At 49.4% G+C, this 26,330-nt stretch overlaps 1 protein-coding gene across 1 annotated transcript; it reads left to right on the forward strand.

Moving 5' to 3' along the window:
• The first annotated feature begins 1,259 nt into the window (after positions 1 to 1,259).
• Positions 1,260 to 25,847, forward strand: LOC134341853 (NACHT, LRR and PYD domains-containing protein 3-like). Its single transcript, XM_063039788.1, has 8 exons — positions 1,260 to 1,367; positions 6,921 to 7,013; positions 7,891 to 8,057; positions 8,960 to 9,131; positions 9,230 to 9,295; positions 22,131 to 23,868; positions 24,546 to 24,713; positions 24,878 to 25,847. The coding sequence occupies exons 2-8, from the start codon at positions 6,953 to 6,955 to the stop codon at positions 24,963 to 24,965; spliced, it is 2,460 nt and encodes an 819-aa protein (XP_062895858.1). The 5' UTR covers positions 1,260 to 1,367; positions 6,921 to 6,952; the 3' UTR covers positions 24,966 to 25,847.
• The last annotated feature ends 483 nt before the right edge of the window (positions 25,848 to 26,330 follow it).

A 26,330-nucleotide genomic window follows, 5' to 3' on the forward strand; every position in this document is an offset into this window, starting at 1 on the left:
GCCTTATCCCCATAACCTTTGATTCCGCTATCTTTAAGAGCTCTATCCATCTCTTTCTTGAAAGCATCCAGAGACTTGGCCTCCACAGCCTTCTGGGGCAATGCATTCCATACATCCACCACTCTCTGGGTGAAAAAGTTTTTCCACAACTCCGTTCTAAATGGCCTACCCCTTATTCTTAAACTGTGGCCTTGGTTCTGGACTCACCCATTAGCAGGAACATGCTTCCTGCCTCCAGCGTGTCCAATCCCTTAATAACCTTATATGTGACACTTGAAGCCGCTACGCAGCTTGACTCTGTGGTTAAGAAGGCGCACGGTGTATTGACATTCATCAATCATGGAAGTGAATTTAGGAGCCGAGAAGTAATGTTGCAGCTATATAGGACTCTGGTCAGACCCAGCTTGGAGTACTGTGTTCAGTTCTGGTCGTCTCACTACAGGAAGGATGTGGAAACCATAGAAAGGGTGCAGAGGAGATTTACAAAATGTTGCCTGGATTAGCGAGCATGCCTTTTGCAAACAGGTTGAGTGAACTCGGCCTTTTCTCCTTGGACTGACGGAAGATGAGAGGTGATCTGATAGAGGTGTATAAGATGATGAGAGGCATTGATCGTGTGGACAGACAGAGGCTTTTTCCCGGGGCTAGAATGGCTAACACGAGAGGGCACAGTTTTAAGGTGCTTGGAAGTAATTACAGAGGGGATGTCAGGGTTAAGTTCTTTTTTTCACGCAGAGAGTGGTGAGTGCGTGGAATAGGCTGCCGGCTGCGGTGGTGGAGGTGGAAACGATGGGGTCTTTTTAGAGACTCCTGGATGGCTGCATGGAGCTTAGGAAAATAGAGGACAATGGGTAAGCCTAGGTACTTCTAAGGTAGGGACATGTTCGGCACAGCTTTGTGGGCCGAAGGGCCTGTATTGTTCTGTAGGTTTTCTATGTTTCTGTGGCAATTGAACCCGTACTCTGAGAACCGGGGTGGTGGAGCGATGGGGACAGCGAAGGTTCCGAGGGAAAAATTAAAAATGTAGCTGGTGTAAATTGCGGCAGGTAGGTCGGGCAGTGTCTGAGGGGCGAGAAGCAGAGTCACCGGTTCAGGTGGGAGACCCCCACCCGTCACGTGATCCTGTTTCTCGCTCCCATTTCAAACGCAGAACTGCAGCATCTGCGGGGTTTTCGCTTCCGAGGCCCCGCCCCTTCCCCGCCCCCACCCTCACAGTCCCCGGATGGGCCTTTCCGTTCTCTGTTGAAGCGGATTGTCGGCTGGGAGCTGGGGGACGGTTCGCTGTCTGCGGGGCAAATAGAGCAAGTTCCCATCGGTGAGTGTTGAGACCGGTCACCAGGGTGAACGAGACCGACAATTTCCCATCGGTAAGTACTGAAGCCGATCCCGGGGGGAGGGGGGACCTGATGTTCGGCGGTAAGTTCCGCTAACTTCCTCGAACTGGCGGCCTCATCCCGCTTCCTGGACACAACCTGTTGTGGTCGGTTCGGGTTGTGGGACCGTCACACCGAACCGCCTGAGATGAGCCGCCGCTCAGCCCCTGGTGTTCTGGTCCCAGGAGCAGGATGAGGTGGTGATGCCGGGACTGAACCCATCCATTAAGATGTATCTGGGGACCTTTACCTCCATCACCCGGCCCGGTATCAGATCCAAACTTCATCTGGATCGATGCCTGGGGTCGATAATTGTTTTACATATTTCCAGCACGCTGGAAGCGGCCGTTCGGCCTGTTGTGTTCTTGCAGACAGCGAGGGTTAAACAGAGAAATCGCACCCTCGGGACACTGATCCACGAGTATGACTAGTTTCACCTTTCCCCTGTTCAGACAGGACAGTGAGATCCGGATCTCTCACGTCCTCCCGGGGGTCTGGAAAGTTTATTTCCATCTTCTCTCCATTGCTACGACTTGCCGAAATGCTGACAATGTTTCCCGATATCTGGCCCGGTTAATGCCAGAATTAAGTCTTGTTTATTCATCTGGGTTTCTCGGAATAGTGCACACTCCCTCCAGAAGTTCCAAAGGAGCAACTCAGGCTGTCTAACATTTCCACACGATTAAAATGGGGAATCTTTATTTTGTTTTACATGTACTGAGGTACAGTGAAAACCCTGTCTTCGATATTATCCACATAGATCAATACGTTACAGTAGTACACTGAGTTAAAACGATACCAGGGTGTAACAAATCATTATGGTTACAGAGAAACTGCAGTGCAAAGGTTCGACTTCTAATTTTCTCCAAACTAAGACACAGCATCACTTGAGAGAACCATTGTGACAAAGTGGGAGCTGATGTATCCTTCCACTTCAAAAAAAGAGTGGCCCTTCTAGCTATCAATGTTTTTGAGAATAGATGAGGTTCATTTGCTCGTTATTATCATTTGAGTTAATTGATAGATTTCCTCCACAATCTAATTGAAAAATTTGGTACTTTTTTTTTGCTGGCGGTTTGATGTTTATCTTCGGAAGCTTTTTGTGTGACGCATCACTCCGGGATTGAACACCTAATGGGTTTTCTTTCCCACTTTTCTCACTTAGTAGGGTTTTTTTCATTACCAATTTTTTTACAATCTTTAAAGTAATGTTCTTTTTCTTGAGACATTGTAAGCGTTGCTTTCTTTGATATACTCTTATTAATTTTGGCTAATAATAATAAAAAGATTTTTTAAAAGAGAAACTGCATGTGCAGGTAGATATGTGGTGCAAAGTCACATCAATTTAGACTGTGAGGTCGGGAGTCCACTCAACATGCTGGGGAGCATTCAGTTCACTTGTAACAGCAAAATGGAAACTGTCCTTGAGACTGCTGGTATGATTCTGTTTTATTTCATCTTCGACCCGATGGGAGGGTGAGAAGTGAGAATGTTCAGGGTTGTGGGGATCTTTCATTATGTTGGCTGCTTTACTGAGGCAGTGGGAAGGGTATACCGAGTCGATGGAGGAGAGTTTGGTTTCTATGATGTGCTCAGCTGTGTCCACAGTTCTCCGCTATTTCATTCAGTTAAAGAAATAGCGGTAGATAGTAGCCGTATTAAGATGTGAGGTATGGGGATGGGATACTTTCTGCGGAGTATTGATAAAGGTTGCAGAGTGGAAAAGGACATATACTGAACTTCTTAGTCAAGTCAAGTTTATTGTCATTTCGACCATAAGCTGCTGAGACAGTACACAGTAAAAACGAAACAACGTTCCTCCAGGGCTATTGTTTGTTCTGGCTTTGTTATATTGGAATCTGTTATCTGGTAGTGTGTACTATTATTTCAGTGTCTGTGTATTACTGGACGACCATCAGAGAGTGCACTTGATTCCTTCTCCCACCTGGTTCCATCTGCTCATTCCCTGCCCATCTCGTTCAACCTCTGTCCAGTCTGAATCCCACAACCTCAATGATATATATCAACCATCTTGTTCAACCTCCGTCCAGCCTGTATTCCACCATCTCAATGATATATATCAACCATTTTGTTCAACCGCTGTCCAGCCTGTGTCTCATTGCCGCAATGACATATTTCAGCAAACTCTCTTCTAAATATTGTCTTTATTGCGAAGATTTGTTTTACATCTTTTCCAGGATTGGGTTTTTGATAGCTGGAGCTACCAGAGGTTTAATTGAACACAGCACGTGGCAGGGTAAAAGCAGCCATTTCAATTTTAGTTTCACTGTTACAAAATGGCTGCAGTGTTAATCTTTGTCACAATGGAGCTCAGAGCATCTGATGTTGAGTTTGTTATTTCTTTTTTCGGTAATTTTCGGTGAGCCACTTCCCCCGTTTCCAGGGTAACAGCCCATCAGAGCTGCAGCAAGGGTTGCACATTTTATCGCTCTGTGGTCACCGCCTCTCAGCGTAGAGACAGTGGCCCCTGGAGCAAATGTAACAGAGTGACAGTGGGAGGAAAGGATGCTGTGAGCACTGACTGTATGGGATGTATTACACCAGGGTCAGAATGAACCGAGACTAACAAATGTAACAGAGTGACAGTGGGAGGAAAGGATACTGTGAGCATTGACTGTATGGGATGTATTACACCAGGGTCAGAATGAACTCTGAAATAACGAACTGATTGGAGTGGGGTGGTATTTACATTTTAGCATGTTGCTGATATTTTGCAATCAGTTACCATCTGTGCATTAAAATGAAGAGGTGAGATAAAGCTACAGTTGCAGGAAATTTAAAGCAAGAAGACAAAAGTACTGGAAACGCCCAGCAGATCTGCAGCATCTTGAACAGTCCCAGTTTAGATATCGGGTCTTCCACCATGTCTCCTTTCACAGATGTAACCTGATGTGCTGAGTTCTATAATTTTCTACTTTATAATTTTACATTTTGTTCCTGCTACACTGAGGGGAAACATGGCAATATCTCACACAGCAATGACATTGTGACAAACGTGCTCAGTTTAGTTGTTGGAAACAAGCTGAAGTGTATCTGTATCCTCTGACAATCTACAGACCGGTGAACCAGCCTGACCATCGGCCCCGGCAGAGGGTCATTAGGTTCCAGTTCCATCTCAGTTTGTGAATCGGAAATGGGAGGAACATCACGGCAATTCGCCAGCACCAAAGCGGCTTTGTATTGGTTATAATATTGGGCTGGTGACCCTGGCAGTATACGGGCTTCAGTCCAGGTTGGTAATTGGACAGGTTGGAATTTCCTCAGTCTGCAGTGAAGCTGAAGTCTCCGGCGGTTAGACAGTGGTTATGGGGACATTGTCGTCTGCACCACCCAGTGGGACATCAAATCTGACAAGTATTCTGGAGATTTTTGAACAGCTAACTATGAGGATTGATGAGCTAGGGCAGTGATGTTGTTCATCTGAACTTTGGAAAAGTCTGTAACAAGATCCCACATGGCAGCTGATCTGGAAGGATAGGTCCCGAGGGATTCATGGGGAGATTGCAGGTGGATTCACACCGGGATCGAGAACAAGAAGCAGAGGGTGATGACTGAAGATGGACTTAGCATATGGAGGCCTCTGACGAGTGGGATGTGCCTGTCAGTGTCGAGACCTCGTTAATTTTATTCATGCCATTGATTTGTATATGAATGTACATGGCACAGTTTGCAAGTTTGATACTAAATTCGGGCGTCTGGTTGATATTGCAACAGATTACAATAAATTACAAAGACATCTTGGTCAGTTATGGAGATGGGCTGAGAAATGGTGAATGGTTTTCAACTTAAACAAGTGAGAGTTGGTGCTTTTGGACAGTCGAGGCCAGGGTGGGACTGGTATAGTGAATGGAGGGGCATGGAGTATTGTGGAACAGATTGAGATACAAAAACAATCATCATTAATACGCAACACAGACTATAATGCAGACAGAGAACAGATACCTGGCTCCTACAGACAGGCTCAGCTCTGATACAGGGTCTTCCATCTGAAATATTAACATACTCTCTGTCTTGTTGAACAATTCCAGCAGTTTTGTTTTAATTATGTTAAAGATGTTTTGCCAACTTGCTGTTTTGTATGTATAGCGTGTCTACATTGTCTTTAACAAGGTGCGATGTAACAGTCTGGTAATAGCAAGGTAAATGCTCAAGGAAATCTTGACCGGGGTTTAGGTGATAATATGGATCTTAAAATCCTGCTGGAGAAAATGTCATGATTCTGAACAAGATGTCACGATGTTATGCAACACACATAAAAGTTGCTGCTGAACACAGCAGGCCAGACAGCATCTCTAGGAAGAGGTACGGTCGACGTTTCGGGCTGAGGCCCTTCATCAGGACTAACTGAAATAAGAGCTAGTAAGAAATTTGAAAGTGGGAGGGGGAGGGGGATATCGGAAATGATAAGAGAAGACAGGAGGGGGAGGGATGGAGCCAAGAGCTGGACAGTTGATTGGCAAAAGGGATATGAGATAATCATGGGACAGGAGGCCTAGGGAGAAAGAAAAGGGGGAGTGGGGGGAACCAGAGGATGGGCAAGGGGTATAGTGAGAGAGATAAAAAGAATGTGTGTATATAAATAAATAAATAACGGATGGGGTACGACGGGGAGGTACCCCTTCTCACTATACCCCTTGCCTATCCTCTGGGTCCCCCCCCCTTTTCTTTCCCCCAGGCCTCCTGTCCCATGATCCCCTCAAATCCCTTTTGCCAATCAACTGTCCAGCCATTCGCTCCATCCCTCCCCCTCCTGTCTTCTATCATTTCGGATCTCCCCCTCCCCCTCCCACTTTCAAATCTCTTACTAGCTCTTCTTTCAGTTAGTCCTGATGAAGGGTCTTGGCCGGAAACTCGACTGTACCTCTTCTTAGAGATGCTGCCTGGCCTGCTGCGTTCACCAGCAACTTTGATGTGTGTTGCTTGATATTCCAGCATCTGCAAAATTCCCCATGTTTGCCTGTCACGATGTTATGGGTTGTTCAGGATGTCAGAGATTTTCTACGTAGACTCAGACCATATATTGCCATAGGTGTCATTACCAGGTGATGTTAAACTGAAATGAGACGGTGAGAATCAGGTGTGATTGAGAAATCTGTATAATTCAGTGACGAGAGGAATAGATGTCCCGTTGGTCAGCAGAAATGTTTCACCCCACACTGCTGTAACAGCTGTCCATTACTCACCACAGCGCCACCAGTGGTAGGAGGACCAAAGCAATGGGCGCTGTCTGCTCAGCCTGCCTTGTCATTCCATTGACACATCACTCCCGGTCCAGGGCACAAGACTGGCTCCTAAAAGGGAATTGTCTGCAATATAGCGAGTAGATACACCGGAAAGTCCCGGCATGCTATACAATCCATGCAGTGCGCGGAAATGGATGGGCGCAGGTGGATCAGGCCGTGTCAAGGCTTCAGTGGACAGGCCCAAGATGTTCGAAAGTGTTTGGCTCAGTTTAAAAACAAAACAGTGTTCTCCTTTACACCTCAATTAATGTTTGACCCTCCTGTTATTTTTTTTTTGTTACAGAGCAGCAAAAGCGGGTCACACCTGTCCTCAAAATGGGTCAAGGAGCGGGCAGGGGAGGAGTTCCAGTGACGTCAACATCAGGAAAGGACACGGGTCTGTTGGTGAAATATCTTAATTTATAAATATTGCCTAGACTTTGTGTCTGGGTTTAATTCAATATCAGCAATTCACAAATACTTGTGAAAGGACTGAGCCGAGAGATGAGAAAGAGAGAATTAACATCTCAGCGGGAAGCACAATCACACGTGCAAGGGGTATATTTACTGTCTTCTTCTGCTTCTCTTGCAGATTGTGATTAAAGTAGCGAGTTACTCCAGAATACAAGACATTCTGCAGATGCTGAAAGTTTTGGGCAACACAAAGACACACAAAATATTGACAGAGCTCAGCAGGTCAGGCAGCATCCATGGAGGGGGATAAGCATTTGACGTTTTGGATCAGGACCACAAAGAAGAGAAAGTAATGTGGCAATATCTATAATTTCTGTCCCCTCATTTCAAACCCAATGAAGGGCATTGGCCCAAAACGTGGATTGTTTATTCTCCTCCATAGATGCTGCCTGACCTGCTGAGTACCTCCAGCATTTTGTGAGATATCCCAGAGATTTTCTGAGGAGGGGTTTGACCAGGCAGGCAGACAGTAACCCAGAGCCAAGCGGTGGTGATGGGCAGTTCCAGGAGAATGATGGTGATAGGTTAATATATCCTCAGGAATATGCAGAGTCCTTTCCAAACAGGGAGGTAGGTTCCCGGGGCATGATAGAGTAGCCTTCAATAGATGGAACTATACCCCCCTCCTATAGCCCCAGTGCCTCCCACCCCACTGCCCAAGCCTGTTTCTACCTCCCACCGTCCCCATATACTGTATATATATTTTGGACTGTGATAGGTGATCTTTAGGTTCCAGAGAGAATGTTGCTACCCAATATGGGGTCAGTAATTTCTTTAATTTTCGCCATTGTGCTTCACAGGTCCGGGCTCAGTGATCTCCGAGCTCCTGGCAGGCTGTAACGATTCCCAGCTGCTGCAGTTGACGGATTTATACTGGGACAGGCTGGAGCAGGCAATGGAAGGAGGGGTGCACGGAGTGAGCCTGGCGTTAACGGCCAAGAATCAGTTCAGTGGAGAGGAACATCGGGTGAGTGGGAGGGAGAATGGGTTTCAATTTTCACACGTCACAGGACTGACGGGTGTCGGAACTCTGACTCACCCGATATTAAATTAGATAAAAGAACAACTGGGAAATAAATACTTTATGTGCAATCTCGAACATGTGATTCTGAACCAGTGATAGAAAGAGGGAAAATACCCCGTGGACTGGTGGGTAACTGCTCAATGTTCAGAGTGAGTTGAGCAGGAAATAGTTGTGTGGGCTCACAGTATTAAATGGAAATATGACAGGAGCTTTCAGTCCAGGAAGATTGTACAGCGTGAGAACCGGGACATTATCAGTGAATGCTACAGGAGCTGGAGTGCATTCTGTTCTGGGTGGAGATAATTCTGTTACAATCCATTACCTCAAACAGCGTGGATTGGGGAATACTGCCATGCTGTAATGTGTAATCACTGAATAAACCTCCACTGGAAAAGGCAAAGGAAATGAATCGGGTGTCAGTCGGTAATCTGCTGTCATGTTGGACACTGGTGGACTGAAGAGATGAATCACATCATCTTTTCTGAAACTTCTCTGAGACTGCTCGCTCTGTTATAAAAACCGTCCTGACTTCTTTCTTCATCTGTGATTGTTATTTTCTGATTTCTGTCTACACGGTCAAATCTGGTAAGGAATTATTGATGGATTTGGAGCCACGTCAGTGAAGCGGTCAGAGACCGGCCAGGATCTCATTGACTGGTGGACCAGGTTCACGGTGAATGTCCCTCCGTGTGCTCTGCGCTCAGAATGTACAGTCCATGTCCAGACAGGATCAGCACCCGTCCGGGTGACTGCTCAGTGTGATCCCGTTACAGAGCACATCATTTACTTCTCATTCTCTGTGTGAATCTGTCAGTCCCCAATATGTTCACTGTTACTCTTCACAGAAAATCTCTGATCTCGCTGATAAGGGAGAGCGGGCGGACAGTTCTAAACTCCTCCTGAGCCTGGTGATGGAGAAAGGCTCCCGCGCCCGGAGGGTGATGTGGAAAACGTTTGTCAAAATGCGGATTGGTGTTCCAAAGTTTGACAAAATACTGAAAGAAATGCAGATATATGGTGAGATAATGTCAGAGATTAATTCAAATTTGGATTGAACACAGCACACTTTAAAATTTTACAAAAATCATTTCCTCAATTTGTTTAAATTCAATCAGGTTGTGATCCCTCCCATCGACCAATTCCCGCTCAACTTTTACTAAAGGTTCTCAGTGAGCTGAAAGGTAAGTGAACGTGCATTGAACATTGAAGAGGAATACACAGGAATAAGCCATTTGGCCTATAATATTGTGGAAAACCAGCTAGGAAGTAAATCAGACATACCCAAACCCTAATCTCTCCTTCCTACACCATGTCCATATGCCTCCATCTTCCTTACATCCATGTGCCTATCCAAACGTCTCTTAGAAGTCTCTAACAATTTGCCTCTACCACCTCACCAGGCAGTGCATTCCAGGCATCCACGACTCTCTGATTTAAAAAAAACTATCCGTTACATCCCCCTTAATCCAACCCCCTCCCACCTTCACTGCATGCCCTCTGGTATTAGACATTTCAACCGCAACAAACCGATTTTCTCTGTCCACTCTATCTAAGCCTCTCATAATGTTGTCAACCTGTGTCAGATCTCTCAGCCTCCGACGATCCAGAGAAAACAAATTAATTTTCTCCAGCCTCTCATGATAGCACATGTCCTCTAAACCAGACAGCATCCTAGTATACCTCTTCTGCTCCCTCTCTAAAGCCTCAACATCCCTCCGGTAGTGGGGTGATCGGAACGGTACGCAATGGCCCAGATGAGGCTGAAGCAGAGTTCATAAAGTTGAAACCTGACCTCTGTTTCCTCCAACGGTTCTAATTTGCATAGGGAGGTTAAGTTGTTAAGCCACGAGAATCTGACCAGGTAAATGTTGGCACTGTGACAGAGAACACAGTGAGACACAGGGAAACATGTTTGCTAGAGGGAGAGTTTTCAAAGGATATTTTGAGGAAAGAAGCAGAGAGCTGGTGAGTTTAAGGGAAGGGGTCACATCCCTCTAGGGCCTGCAACTAGAGATCCCCACTGGTGTCTGCGTGGAGAATGGAGAAAAAAATATATTTCTTCACACCAAAAAGTCAAGCCTTCTCTTGCCAGTCACTGCCCCCTCCTGAACAGCCTCATCCTTAACCATTTTCTAAACTCCCCCAGTTCCTGTAGACTATCTTTTCTTACAGTTGGGCGTCCACTGAAGTTCCAGTCACAGAATAGTAATAATAGCATCACTTTAATTAGAAAAGCAGGTAACATCCCAACCGGTCTATTCAACCACAGAGCAGCATATGAACACCGCTGTGTTCACATCTGCTCTCCGTACTGCAATCTCTGCTACAGTGTTAGAGAGGCTGAGATTGGGGGACAAATTCCTCAGCTCAGTCTACAGAAGCTGAAATTCCTGTCTGCCGGTGTTGTGTGATGGACACTGTGGAAGGGTGAGAGATGGGAATTAGGACAGGGAAACCGAGAGTTGTGGGATCACGGCAAGGAAGGTGCATAGGACTGATATTATCTGTAAATAATATTACAATTTGCCAAATTGTGACCGTCTGGATGGGAAGCTCACTACATCCATAAGCCCATCATGTCAATGAAAATAGAGCCCGGGGCAGTGCATGGGCTCAGAGATTGTGAGGCTTCATCATCGCAGACTGAGTTGGACAAAGGAGAGAGTGTAAGAAAGACAAATATCACAAAACTTATTAACATTGCATCAGCCCATGTTTAACTGATTATTCAAAGCTCTTAACAGAAATATTAGGAATCTCGGCCAGAATCCTGGTTCAGTCTCTTTCATGTACAAGAACAAATCCCAAAGACAATAATTTAACTATGGGACCAGAGATAGACGAATCAGGAAGTTTACAAACTACTCACGTCTTTGTCACCTCTGTTAATCATGTTCCAGTCCACATCCGGTCAATGAAACCCCTCAGTTTCCCTGCACCATGGGTTTGGTAAATCGCTACAAGCTTGTTCTTCACTAATCCTCATGTTGTTTGCCGAGGGAACAGACACGACAGTGAATTTCCCACAACCATTTCTGAATATCAAACAGATACACTCCCTGATTATTGAAAAATATAATTTCTCCCATTCTCACATTCTCTAAAGTAAATATGTACACAATCAATGATTTCCTACGCTCCCAATCACAGCCAAATACATTGAATGGAAACTCCACACACCCCTGACAGGGTCCTGACACACTGTGAGACCCCGCACACCCCTGACAAGATCATGACACAATGTGAGACCCCACAAACATGTGACAGGGTACTGACACACTGTGAGACACCTAACGCCCTTGACAGGTTCCTGACACACTGTGAGACCCTGCACACGTCTGACAGGGTCCTGACACACTGTGACACCCCACACACCCCTGTTAGGGGACTGAAACACTGTGAGACCCGAGACACTCCTGACTGGGTCTGACGCTCTGTGAAATCCCACATGTCATTGATAGGATACTGACACATTGTGACACCAAACGTCCTGACAGGGTCCTGATACACTCTGAGACCCCACAACCCCCTGACAGGGTCCTGACACACTGTGATACCCCACACACCCCTGACAGGGTCCTAACACACTGTGAGACCTTGCACACCTCTGACAGGGTACAAACACACTGTGAGACACCAGACACCACTGTCAGTGTCCTGACACAATGTGAAACCCCACAAGTCCCTGACAAGGTCCTTACACACTGTGAGACACCACACAGCCCTGACAGGGTCCTAACAGACTGTCTGACACCACACACCCCTGACAGGGTCCTAAAACACTGTGAGACCCTACACACTCCTGACTGAGTCTGACACACTGTGAGAGCCACATGTCATTGACAGGGTCCAGACAAACTGCGAGATCCAACACACACCCCTGACAGGGTCCAGACACACTGTCAGACACCACACACCACTGTCAGTGTCCTGACACAATAAGAAACCGCACAAGTCCCTGACTTTCATATGAAGAAAGACTGGATGAACTGGGTTTGTACTCGTTGGAATTTAGAAGATTGAGGGGGGATCTGATTGAAACGTATAAGATCCTAAAGGGATTGGACAGGCTAGATGCAGGAAGATTGTTCCCGATGTTGGGGAAGTCCAGAACGAGGGGTCACAGTTTGAGGATAGAGGGAAAGCCTTTTAGGACCGAGATGAGGAAAAACTTCTTCACACAGAGAGTGGTGAATCTGTGGAATTCTCTGCCACAGGAAACAGTTGAGGCCAGTTCATTGGCTATATTTAAGAGGGAGTTAGATATGGCCCTTGTGGCTATGGGGGTCAGGGGGTATGGAGGGAAGGCTGGTGCAGGGTTCTGAGTTGGATGATCAGCCATGATCATAATAAATGGCGGTGCAGGCTCGAAGGGCCGAATGGCCTACTCCTGCACCTATTTTCTATGTTTCTATGTTTCTACAAGGTCCTTACACACTGTGAGACACCAGACATCCCTGATAGTGTCCTGACACACTGTGAGACGCCACACACTCCTGACAGGGTCCTGACATACTGTGAGAACCCACACTCCCCTGACATGGTCCTAAAACACTGGGTGACCCCACACACACCTGACAGGTTACTGACACACTGTGAGACACCACACTCCATTGACAGGTTCCAAACACACTGTGAGATCCTGCACAGCCCTGTTAGGGGACTGAAACCCTTTGAGACCCAACAAACTCCAGACTGGGTCTGACACACTGTGAGACCCAACACACACCTGGCAGGGTCCTTAAATACTGTGAAAGACCACACACCCCTGACAAGCTCTTGAGATACCGTGAGACACCACACACCCCTGACAGTGTCCTGACACACTGTGATACCCCAGACGTCCCTAATATTGTCCTGACACACTGTGAGACGCCACACATCCCTGACAGGGTTCTGATACACTGTGAGACCCCACACATCCATGACAGGGTCCTGACAGACGGTGAGAAACCATACACACCTGAGAGTGTCCTGACACACTGTGATGCCCCAGACGTCCGCCAGAGTGTCCTGACACACTGTGAGACCACAGATGCCCTGACAGGGCCCTGACACACCATGAGACCCCACATACCTCTGACAGGTTTCTGACAGACTGTGATACACCCCACACGTCCCTGACAGGTTCCTGACACACTGTGAGACACACAACAACACTGTCAGTGTCCTATATCACCCCTGACAGTGTGCTGGAACACTGGGAGACCACACTCGTCCCTGACAGGGTTCTGACACAACATAAGACCCCCCACACCCCTGACAGTGTCCTGACATACCGTGAGACCCCTCACACTCCAGACAGGGTCCTGACACACTGTTAGAACCCATACACACCTGACAGTGTCCTGACACACTGTGAGACACCACACACCCCTGACAGGGTCCTGACACACTGTGAGACACCACACACCCCTGACAGGGTCCTGACACACTGTGAGACCCCACACACACCTGACATTGTCCTGACACACTGTGAGACCCCACACACTGCTAACAGGGTCCTGACATACTGTCAGAACCCACACACCCCTAACAGGGTCCTTACACACTGTGAGACCCCACACGCACCTGACAGTGTCCTGACATACGGTGACACACCACATGTCGCTGACAGGGTCCTGACAAACTGTGAGACCCCGCACACCCCTGTTAGCGTCCTGACACAATGTGAAACCCCAGAAGTCTCTGACAGGGTACTTACACAGTGTGAGACCCCAAACGTCCCTGACACTGCCCTGTCACACTCTGAGATCACACACACCCCTGACAGAGTGCTGACACACTGTGAGACCACACACATATCTCACAGTGTCCTGACACACTGTGAGACCCGGCACACGTCTGACCGGGTCCTGACAGACTGTGAGACCCTACACACACCTGACAGGGTCCGGACACACTGTGAGACACCACATAGCACTCTCAGTGTCCGAAATCACCTGTGACGGTGTCCTGAAACACTGTGAGACCAGAGACATTCCTGACAGGGTCCTGACACATTGTGAGACCCCACACACTCCTGACAGGGACCTGACACTGTGTGAGACCGCACACGTCCCTGACAGTGCCCTAATTCTGCCACTCTCCATCTTAATGAAGAATTCCACCATATTATGATCACTCTCACCCAAGGGGCCTCTCACGACTAGATTGCTAATTAACCCCTCCTCATTGCTCAATACCCAGTCTAGAATAGCCTGCTCTCTAGTTGGTTCCTCGACATGTTGGTTCAAAAAACCATCCCACATACATTCCATGAAATCCTCTTCCTCAGTACCCTTACCAATTTTGTTCACCCAATCTATATGTAGATTGAAGTCACCCATTAAAACTGCTGTTCCTTTATTGCACACATTTCTAATTTCCTGTTTAATGCCATCCCCAACCTCACTACTACTGTTAGGTGGCCTGTACACAACTCCCACCAGCGTCTTCTGCCCCTTAGTGTTATGCAGCTCTACCCATATCGATTCCACATCTTCCCGGCTTATGTCCTTCCTTTCTATTGCGTTAATCTCCTCTCTAACCAGCAATGCTACTCCACCTCCTTTTCTTTCATGTCTATCACTCCTGAATATTGAATATCCCTGAATGTTGAGCTCCCATCCTTGGTCACCCTGGAGCCATGTCTCTGTGATCCCAACTATATCATAATCATTAATAACAATCTGCACTTTCAATTCATCCACCTTGTTCCAAATGCTCCTTGCATTGACACACAAAGCCTTCAGGCTTGCTTTTACAACACTCGTAGCCCTTATACAATTATGTTGAAAAGTGGTCCTTTTTGATTTTTGCCCTGGATTTGCCGGTTTCCCACTTTTACTTTTCACCTTACTACTTTTTGCTTCTACCCTCATTTTACACCCCTCTGTCTCTCTGCACTGTTCCCATCCCCCTTTTGTGAACTAACCTCCTCTCTCCTAGTCTCTTTAATTTGATTCCCACCCCCCAACCATTCTAGTTTAAAGTCACCTCAGTAGCCCTCGCAAATCTCCCCGCCAGGATATTGGTCCCCTTTGGATTCAAGTGTAACCTGTCCGTTTTGAACAGGTCATACCTGCGCCAAAAGAGGTCCCAATGATCCAAAAACTTGAATCCCTGCCCCCTGCTCCAATCCCTCAGCTACGTCCTGACATACTGTGATATCCCACACACCCCTGACAGGTTCCTGACAGACTGTGAGACACCACAGACACCTGACAGTGTCGTGACACACTGTGATACCGCAGACGTCCGTGAGAGTGTCCTGACGCACTGTGAGACACCACACACACCTGACAGTGTCCTGACACACTGTCATAACCCACACACCCCTGACAGTGTCCCGACACACTGTGCGACCAACACGTCATTGACAGGGTCTTGACACACAGTGAGACCCAACACATCCAGGAGAGGGTCCTGACACACTTTGACACGTCAAACGTCCCTGACAGGGTCATGACACACTGTGAGACCACGTACACATCTCACAGGGTCCTAACACACTGTGAGACCCCACACACCCCGACGGGGTTCTGACGCACTTTGAGACCCCATATCCCAGACAGGATACTGAAACACTGTGAGACCGCACACACCCCTGACTGGTTCCTGACACACTGTGAGACCCCACACATCCATGACAGGGTACTGACACACTATGGGACCCAACACACAACTGGCAGGGTCCTGACTCACTGTGAGACCTCACACACCCTTGACAAGCTCTTGACATACTGTGAGATGCCACATACCCCTGACAGGGTCCTGACACACCGTGAGACACAACACTCACCTGACAGGGTCCGGACACACTGTGAGACCCCACACGTCCCTGACACGGTGCTGACAGACTGTGAGACCCCACACACTCCTGACATGGTCCTGACACACTGTAAGACCCAACACATCCATGAGAGGGTCCTGACACAGTGAGACACCACACACCCCTGACAGGGTCCTAAAACACTGTGAGACCCTACACATTCCTGACTGGGTCTGACACACTGTGAGAGCCACATGTCATTGACAGGGTCCAGACACACTGTGAGACCCAACACACACCTGGCATGGTCCTGAAATACTGTGAAAGATCACACACCCCTGACAAGGTCCTGACTCACTCTGAGACCCCATACAACCCTGATAGGGTCCCGACACACTGTGGCACCCCAAACATCCCTGACAGGGTCCTGACACACTGTGAGACCTCACATTCCCCCGACATGGTCCTAAAACACTGGGTGACCCCCCACACACACCTGACAGGGTACTGACACACTGTGAGACCCAACACACACCTGGCAGGGTCCTGAAATACTGTGAAAGACCACACACCCCTGACAAGCTCTTGAGATACCGTGAGACACCACACACCCCTGACAGTGTCCTGACACACTGTGCGACAAACACGTCATTGACAGCGTCCTGACACACAGTGAGAACGCACAGACACCTGACAGGGTCCTGACACTGTCAGACCCACATGTCCCTGACAGGGTTCGAGCACACTGTGAGACACCAAACAGCACTATCAGTGCCCTAAGTCACCCCTGACAGTGTCCTGAAACACTGTGAGACCACAGTCGTCCCAGATAGGGTTCTGACACACCATAAGACCCCACACACCTCTGAAAGGGCCCTGACACACCATGAGACCCCACATACCCCAGACAGGTTTCTGACAGACTGGGAGACACCCCACACGTCCCTGACAGGTTCCTGAAACACTGTGAAACACAAAGCACCACTGTCAGTGTCCTATATCACCCCGGACCATGTCCTGGAACACTGTGACACCACAGTCGTCCCTGATAGGGTTCTGACACACCATAAGACCCCACACACCCCTGACAGGGTCCTGACATACCGTGAGACCCCACATACCCCAGACAGAATCCTGACACACTGTTAGAACCCATACACACCTGGCAGGGTCTTAACACACTGTGAGACACCGCACACCCCTGACAGCATCCTGACACAATGTGAAACCCCAGAAGTCGCTGACAGGGTCTTTACACACTGTGAGATCCCACACACTGCTAACAGGGTCCTGACACACTGTCAGAACCCACACACCCCTAACAGGGTCCTGACACACTGTGAGACCCCACATGCACCTGGCAGGGTCCTAACGTAAGGTAATACACCACACAGCCCTGACAGGGTCCAAACACATCGTGAGACCCCATACACTCCTGACAGGGACCTGACACACGGTAAGACCCCGCACAAACTGTGAGACACCACACACGCCTGACAGGGTCCTAACATACGGTTACACACCACATGTCGCTGACAGGGTCCTACCACACTGTGAGACCCCGTACACGTCTGACAGGGTCCTGACACACTGTGAGACACCACACACCCCTGCCAGGGACCTGATACACTGTCAGAACCCTCACACCCCTGACAGGGTCCTTACATACCGTGAGTCCGCACACATCCCTGATAGGGTTCTGACACACTGTGAGACCCCACACGTCCCTGACAGGGTCGTGACACACTGTGAGACCCTGCACACATCCGACAGTGACCTCACACACTGTGAGACCCCACACACCCCTTACAGGTTCCTGACAGACTGTGAGACCCCACACATGTCTGACAGGGTCCTGACACACTGTGAGACCCCATAAACCCCTGTTAGGGGACCGACACACTTTGAGACCCCATATCCCTGACAGGATACTGAAACACTGTCAGAACCCACACAACGCTGTCATTGTCCTAAAACACCCCTAACAGGGCCCGAAAACACTGTGAGACTGCACACACCCCTGACAGGTTTCTGACACACGGTGAGACCCCACACATCCATGACAGGCTCCTGACACACTGTGAGAGCTCACACACACCTGACAGTATCCTGACAGACAGTGAGACACCACACATCCATGACAGGCTCCTGACACACTGTGAGAGCTCACACACACCTGACAGTATCCTGACAGACAGTGAGACACCACACATCCATGAGAGGGTCCTGACACACTCTGAGTCCCCACACAACCCTGATAGTGTCCCGACACACTGTGACACGCCAAACGTCCCTGACAGAGTCCTGACACACTGTCAGACCCCGCACACGTCTGACAGGGTCCTGACACTGTGAAACCCCACAAGTACCTGACAGGGTCCTGACACACTGTCAGACCCCGCACACGTCTAACAGGGTCCTGACACTGTGAAACCCCACAAGTACCTGACAGGGTCCTGACACACTGTGAAACCCCACACACCCATGACAAGGTCCTGACACACCGTAAGACGCCACGCACCCTTGATTGGGTCCTGTAGGACTGTGAGACCCCGCACATCCCTGACACCTTCCTGACAGACTGTGAAACACCACACACCCCTGACAGTGTCCTGACACACTGTGTGACCCCAAACACCCCTATAAGGGTCCTACACCACTGTGGGACCCCACATGTCCCTGACAGTGTCCTGACACACTGTGAGACCCCATACACCCCTGACATGGTCCTGACACACCGTGGGACGACACACAGTCCTGACAGGATCCTGACACACTGAGACCCCACACACCCCTGACAGGTTCCACACATGGTGAGACCCTGCAGACGTCTGACAGTGTCCTCACACAGTGTGAGACCCCACATACCCCTATAAAGGTCATAAAACACTGTGTGACCCCACACGTCCCTGACAGGGCCCTGACACACTGTGAGACACCACACACACCTGACAGTGTCCTGACACACTGTCAGAAGCTACACACCCCTGACAGGATCGTGACACACTGTGAGATCCCGCACACATCTGACAGGGTCCTGACACACTGTGAGACCCCGCACACATCTGACAGGGTCCTGACGCACTGTGAGACCCCATAAACCCCTGTTAGGGGACCGACACACTTTGAGACCCCATATCCCTGGCAGGGTCCTGACACAATGTGAAACCACAGAAGTATGACAGTATGAAATTATGAGACCCTACACATCCCTGACAGGGTCCAGACACACTGTGAGACCCCACACATCCCTGTTAGGGGACTGACACACAGTGAGACACCACACATCCATGAGAGGGTCCTGATACACTGTGACTCACCAAACGTTCCTGACAGAGTCCTGACACCCTGTGAGACCCCGCACACGTCTGACATGGTCCTGACACACTGTGAGACCCCATACACCCCTGACCGTGTCCTGACATACGGTGACACACAACATGTCCCTGACAGGGTTCTGACACACTGTGAGACCCCGCACAGGTTGGGCAGGGTCCCGACACACTGTGAGAGCCCACACAAACCTGACAGGGTCCTGATACACAGTGAGACACCATACATCCAGGAGAGAGTCCTGACACACTCGGAGATCCCACACAACCCTGATAGGGTCCCGACACACAGAGACACACCAAACGTCCCTGACGGAGTCCTGACACACTCTGAGACCCCACACAACCCTGACAGGGTCCCGACACACTGTGAGACACCACACGTCCCTGACAAGGTCCTTACACACTGTGAGACACCAGACATCCCTGATAGTGTCCTGACACACTGTGAGACCCCACAAACATGTGACAGGGTCCAGACTCACTGTGACACCCCACACACCCCTGTTAGGGGACTGAAACACTGTGAGACCCGAGACACTCCTGACTGGGTCTGATGTTCTGTGAGATCCTACATGTTATTGACAGGATACTGACACATTGTGACACCAAACGTCCTGACAGGGTCCTGACACTCTCTGAGACCCCACAACCCCCTGACAGGGTGCTGACTCAGCGTGAGACACCACACACCCCTGACAGTGTCCTGACACACTGTGGGAACCCACACACCCCTGACAGTGTCCTGACACACTGTGGGAACCCACACACCCCTGACAGTGTCCTGACACACTGTGGGAATCCACACACCCCTGACAGGATCCTGACACACTGTGGGAACCCACACACCCCTGATAGGGTCCTGACACACTGTGATACCCCACACACCCCTGACAGGGTCCTGACACACTGTGAAACATCACACACCCCTGATAGGGTCCTGACACACTGTGATACCCCACACACCCCTGACAGGTTGCTGACACAATGTGAAACCCTAGAGGTATGGCAGTATGACATTATGGAACCCTACACATCCCTGACAAGGTCCTGACACATTGGGAGACCCAATACACCCCTGACAGGCTCCCGACACACTGTGAGACCCCACACATCCATGACAAGGTCCTGACAGACTGTGAAATCCCACACGTCCCTGACAGTGTCCTGACACACTATGAGATCCCACAGACACTTGCCAGGGTCCTGACACATTGTGAGACCTCATACCACCTGACAGGTTCCCGACAGACCGTGAGAAACCACACACACCTGACAGTGTCCTGACCACTGTGAGTACCCACACAACCCCTGACAGGGTTCTGACACACTGTGAGACCCCGCACAGGTTTGACAGGGTCCCGACACACTGTGAGACCCCACACATCAATGACAGGCTCCTGACACACAGTGAGACCCCATACACACCTGACAGGGTCCTGATACACAGTGAGACCCCACACACCAGTAACAGCGTCCTGACACACTGTGAGACACAACACACACCTGACAGGGTCCGGACACACTGTGAGGCAACACATACCACTCTCAGTGTCCGAAATCACCCGTGACGGTGTCCTGAAACACTGTGAGACCACAGACGTTCCCGACAGGGTCCTGACACACTGTGACACCCAGCACACACCTGACAGGACCCTGACACAATGTGAAACCCAACTAGTCCCTGTCAGGGTCCTTAAAGACCGTGAGACACCACACACCCCTGACAGGGTCCTGACACACTGTGAGACACCACACACACCTGACAGGGTCCTGATACACAGTGAGACCCCACACACCCCTGACAGGGTCCTAACACACCGTGAGACCCCTCGCACTCCTGACAGGGTCCTGACACACTGTTAGAACCCATACACACCTGACAGTGTCCTGACACACTGTGAGACACCACACACCCCTGACAGGGTCCTGACACACTGTGAGACCCCACACACTGCTGACCGGGTCCTGACACACCGTGAGACCCCTCGCACTCCTGACAGGGTCCTGACACACCGTGGGACACCACACAGTCCTGACAGACTGTGAGACCCCCACACACCCCTGACAGGGTCCAGACACATTGTCAGAACCCAGACGCACCTGACAGGTTCCTGACACACTGTGAGACCCCACACACACCTGACAGGGTCCTGACATACTGTCCGAACCCACAAACTACTGACAAGGTCCTGACACACTGTGAGACCCCGCAGACCCGACAAGGTCTTAAAACACTGTAAGACCCCAGATGTCCCTGACAGGGTCCTGACACACTGTGAGACACCAAACACACCCCTGACAGGGTCGTGACACACCATGAGTCCCCACACACACCTGGCATGGTCCTGAGACTCCGTCGGATCCCACACACTCCTGGCAGGGTCCGGACAGGGTCCAAACACCCATGACAGGATTTGAACACACTTTAAGATCCCACACACCCCAACCACCCACCCACAATGCAGCTGCTGATCAGCAAAGCTACCACTTTGTATTTTGAATCAGTGACGGTGAGAGGGGAGGGGGAGCTGTGATTCCCCGACCTGTTCGTTTGACAGAATGCCCACTACCCTTTTCTCCATCTCCATATATCCCATCAACACTGGGGATTAAAAGTTACTTCCACAGGAAAAAATGACAGCTGTGACAGTAGTGGGAGTTTGTCCAGTATGGGACATTTTGGGGTCAGTAAACTACCAGGGAAATACTCACCTTCACAGCACAGTTAATTGTGAAAATGTAATGATCTGGTATTGATGTAGACCAGCCTCTCTGTCCAGTCAGGGGTCTGTTAATCATATTTACTGTACGAGCATCCGTTGATGAATGCAATTAATGCAATAGCTTTGAGCTAACTCTTGTGTGCTTAAATACTGAGTTCTGAGTTTAGGCATCTAACAGTTTATCCACTGTCTGTTCCCATGGAAGATGTTCAGCAGAAACACAAGGAGACTCTGCGGGTACAAACTGAATCACTGAGAGTCAACACGATCCTGATGAGGGAGAAGGTGAAGGTTTTCCAGCTGGTTGATCGATACGCTGAGCTCACGGTCATTTCTACTGTTCGAGATCGGAGACTGGTGGAACATGAGCTGCTGGCAAGAGGCAGAGACCACGAGGAGTGGAGACAGAAACATCTCCGTGGAGAGCTGGAAAAAATCCGGACTGATCAGTTATTCCAGAGTAGCTTCTCCAGGAATAAATCCAAATCTGGGAGTTCGGCAGCAGTGGCTGGAGTTCCAGGGATCGGGAAAACAACAATGGTACAAAAGATTGTTTATGATTGGGCCATGGGGAAAATATACCAACAATTCCAGTTTGTCTTTAGTTTCAAATTCCGGGATTTAAACTCCATTAACAACAGAATAAACCTGAAGGAACTGATTCTGGATCAGTATCCTTACTTTGGGAATATCCTGAGAGAGGTCTGGAAGAACCCAAAGGGTTTGCTGTTTATATTCGATGGTTTAGATGAAATCAATGACAAAATAGATTTTGCTGACAGTCGGACAGACACAGAACCTCGGTCCACATGCACAGATCCTGAATTCAAGTGCAAGGTGTCTGACATTGTGTACAGTTTAATCCAGGGCAAGCTGCTCCCAGGGTGTTCAGTGCTGGTGACCACCCGTCCCACTGCGTTACATTTATTGGAAAAGGCTGAGATCGGTGTCCGGGCTGAAATCCTGGGATTTGTTGGTGAGGAACGGAAGGAATATTTCATCAGGTATTTTGAAGATCAGACGGTGGCAGCAGCTGTTTTTAAACACGTGAAGGAGAACGAGATCCTGTACACCATGAGCTACAACCCCTCCTACTGCTGGATCCTCGCTCTGGCACTGGGCCCCTTCTTCACACAAAGAGTCAGGGACCCGCAGCGAGTTCCCAAGACCATCACCCAACTGTACTCCTACTATATTTACAACATCCTGAAAAACCACGGCCGTGAGATTGAGAACCCCCGTGATGTGTTACTCAGGGTTGGTCAGATGGCCTTCAGAGGAGTCTCCGGGAGGAAGATAGTGTTTACAGATGGAGATTTGATCAAGTACAATCTGCGGCCTTCCCAGTTCCTGTCCGGGTTCCTGATGGAGCTTTTGGAGAGAGAGGATTCTGCCCGGAGCGTGGTGTACACATTCCCACACCTCACCATCCAAGAGTTTGTAGCTGCAGTCGCACAATTCCTGAATCCACATCCCGAGGATATTCTGACATTCCTCACTGAAGTCCACAGCACGACAGATGGGCGATTTGAGGTATTTCTCCGTTTTGTTGCTGGTCTCTCCAACCCAATGACAGCTCGGGGCCTGGAGGAGTTTCTGGGTCCATTTCCTCATCAAACAACCTGCCGGGTGATTGACTGGGTGAAGGAGGAGGTTAAACGCCAGAGTGGAAACACGAGGAGTGAAGCTGGTAAAAGGAGCCTCCTGAACACATTGCACTATCTGTTTGAGTCTCAGAATCGTGGACTGGCTCAGGCCGCACTGGGGTCTGTGGAAACACTTTCATTCAGTGAAATGACACTGACCCCGATTGACTGCGCGGTCCTGTCTCATGTCATCGGACTCTGTGATACAATAAAACACCTCGACCTGGGGAACTGCCACAATCAGTGTGAAGGAATCCAGCGGCTGGGACCCGGGCTGCACAAGTGCCAGGAGTTGAGGTAACTTGATTTATTTCTCACTCTGAACTGTGAAACTGTCCAGTTGTGTTGTTTCAATGTAAAGGGATTTGGTAAAACTGTAGTAAATCAGATTGTGAAGAATTGTGACAAATGCCATCCCCTTACCTCCTATGGGATCTCTCTTCCCCATCCCTTTCCCTCAGGTGGGGTCTCTTCCACCATCTCCCATCGACATTTCCCCATTCACAAATTTTCCTTACTGTGGGAATTTCTCCCCTTCACCCCTGCCCCTCCCGACCCTCTAACATCAGGAACACTTTTCTAACCATTGGGGAATGAGACAGAATATGTGGAGTTTACAGGGTCACACCGACATACTAAATTACTGACATTCGGTGAATACCCTGGAGCTGGGCAGTGAGGGACATTGACAGTGATGGGAACTCCGATCAGTGATTTACTGACGGAGTTGAACCTGAGTAGTAATGAACTGGGAGATTCAGGAGTGAAACTGGTGTCTGCGGCTCTGAGGAACTCGGAGTGTAAAATACAGAAACTGGGGTAAGTACCAGACTGTGGGAGATTGTGTTTACAGTCACTGGGTGCCTGACACTGAACATTAATGTGATCAGCAATTGTGTTACTGATAAACACTGGGGATTTGTACCGTCTCCTGTCTCTCTGTGTCCTTCACCCTCACTCTCTCTCATCTCCAGGCTGTGGGGTGTCGGTCTCACAGATTCTGGTGCCGAGGATCTCGTCTCCGCTCTCAGTACAAACCCATCACTGACGGAGCTGGACCTGGGATTAAACTCACTGACAGACCGATCTGTCCCCGCTCTCCGCCGCCTCATACTGACCCTCCCGAGTCTGGAGCGGATCTGGTGAGTGTTTGTGTTAATGTTCAATGTGACAAAATATCAGCGGATCTGCGGGTTTTCTGGTGATATTTGTCTGTGAGTGTTGTTGAAACATTAACCCCAGTCCCCTGTTACTGACACTGTTGTGTAATCTGTTTATTTCATCTTTATTCTCCCATCTGTTTCAGGCTGGAGGACAATCAGTTCAGTGAGACCGGGGGGAAGGAACTGAGATCTCTGCAGGAACCCAGACCTGGACTGACAGTGGATCTGTGACCATCTGAATGTGTGAACATCCCCGCCCGCGGGATGGGGACATTTTGGCCGATTCCCCACCCTCCCCTTTAACCACCCCCCCCCCACCTTCCCCTTACCTTTAATGGCCACGCGCCAGGTTTAATTCCCAACCGTTTTTAACGGAATTGCCTCCAGTCTCTCGCGCTTGGTGTCATTCGCTGGTCTCCCGTGGTGACGTATTTCCGCCTCCTGTCCAGCGGCGCTGCTTCCGCCGGATGTGCGGGTTCAGACCCCGGGGAATGACACAGACAGGAAGAGCCCGGGGTCCGGGGCTCAGTCTGGGACACCGGGGTCCCGGGGTGGGATTATCCCGGGAGTACGTAATGCTGGCTGGCCTGCTGCGTTCACCGGCAACTTTTACGTTTCATGCCGGGGAATTACACGGACAGGAAGAGCCTGATGATGGCGGGTTTTTTTCTGAGACACGGGTGACTCCTGACCGGCGTGGATAACTTCACTCACATCATCTCTGAACTGATTCCACAACCTACGGACTCACTTTCAAAGAATCTACAACTCGTGTCATTATTATTTAATATTTTATTTGCACAAATTTCCCTTCCTTTGCACGTTGCTTGTTGGTTAGTCTTTGTTTTTGTATAGTTTTTCATAAATTCTGCAAAAAAGATTGATTGTCCTGTAAATGACTGCAATAAAAAGAATCTCAGTGTAGTATATGGTGACAAATAAGTACTTTGATAATAAACAACACGCATCAAAGTTGCTGGTGATCGCAGCAGGCCAGGCAGCATCTCTAGGAAGAGGTACAGTCGAGACCCTTCATCAGGACTAACTGAAGGAAGAGTTAGTAAGAGATTTGAAAGTTGGAGGGGGAGGGGGAGATCCAAAATGATACGAGAAGACAGGAGGGGGAGGGATGGAGCCAAGAGCTGGACAGGTGATTGGCAAAAGGGATTTGAGACGATCATGGGACAGGAGGCCCAGGGAGAAAGACGGGGGGGGGAGTACCCAGAGGATGGGCAAGGGGTATAGTGAGAAGGACAGAGGGAGAAAAAAGGGAAATAATAAATAAATATGTCTGGGACCCTGACTGTCCCATCACACACTCCCGGGGTCAGACACAGCATGAAGCTCCCTCCGCGCTGTCCCATCACACACTCCCGGGGTCAGAAACAGAGTGAATCTCCCTCCACACCGTCCCATCACACAATCCCAGCGACTCCCTTGTCCATTCGTTTCCCCCCACCCCGCATCCCTTCCGACCAATCTCCCACCCAGCACTAATGCTTGTAAGGGGAACAAGTGCTACACATGCCCTTACACTTCCTCCCTTACCACCATTCAGGGCCCCAGACAGTCCTTCCAGGTGAGGTGACACTTCAC

The sequence above is a fragment of the Mobula hypostoma genome, unplaced genomic scaffold (genome assembly GCF_963921235.1).
Source record: "Mobula hypostoma unplaced genomic scaffold, sMobHyp1.1 scaffold_53, whole genome shotgun sequence".
NCBI lineage: Eukaryota > Metazoa > Chordata > Chondrichthyes > Myliobatiformes > Myliobatidae > Mobula > Mobula hypostoma.

Bases quoted from the DNA above. Each gene is read 5' to 3' on its own strand.
- LOC134341853 (XM_063039788.1), top strand. From the start codon at position 6,953: ATGGGTCAAGGAGCGGGCAGGGGAGGAGTTCCAGTGACGTCAACATCA. The intron at 23,869-24,545 runs GTAACTTGATTT...TCTCATCTCCAG, and splicing joins CACAAGTGCCAGGAGTTGAG to GCTGTGGGGTGTCGGTCTCA. The intron at 24,714-24,877 runs GTGAGTGTTTGT...CATCTGTTTCAG, and splicing joins CCGAGTCTGGAGCGGATCTG to GCTGGAGGACAATCAGTTCA.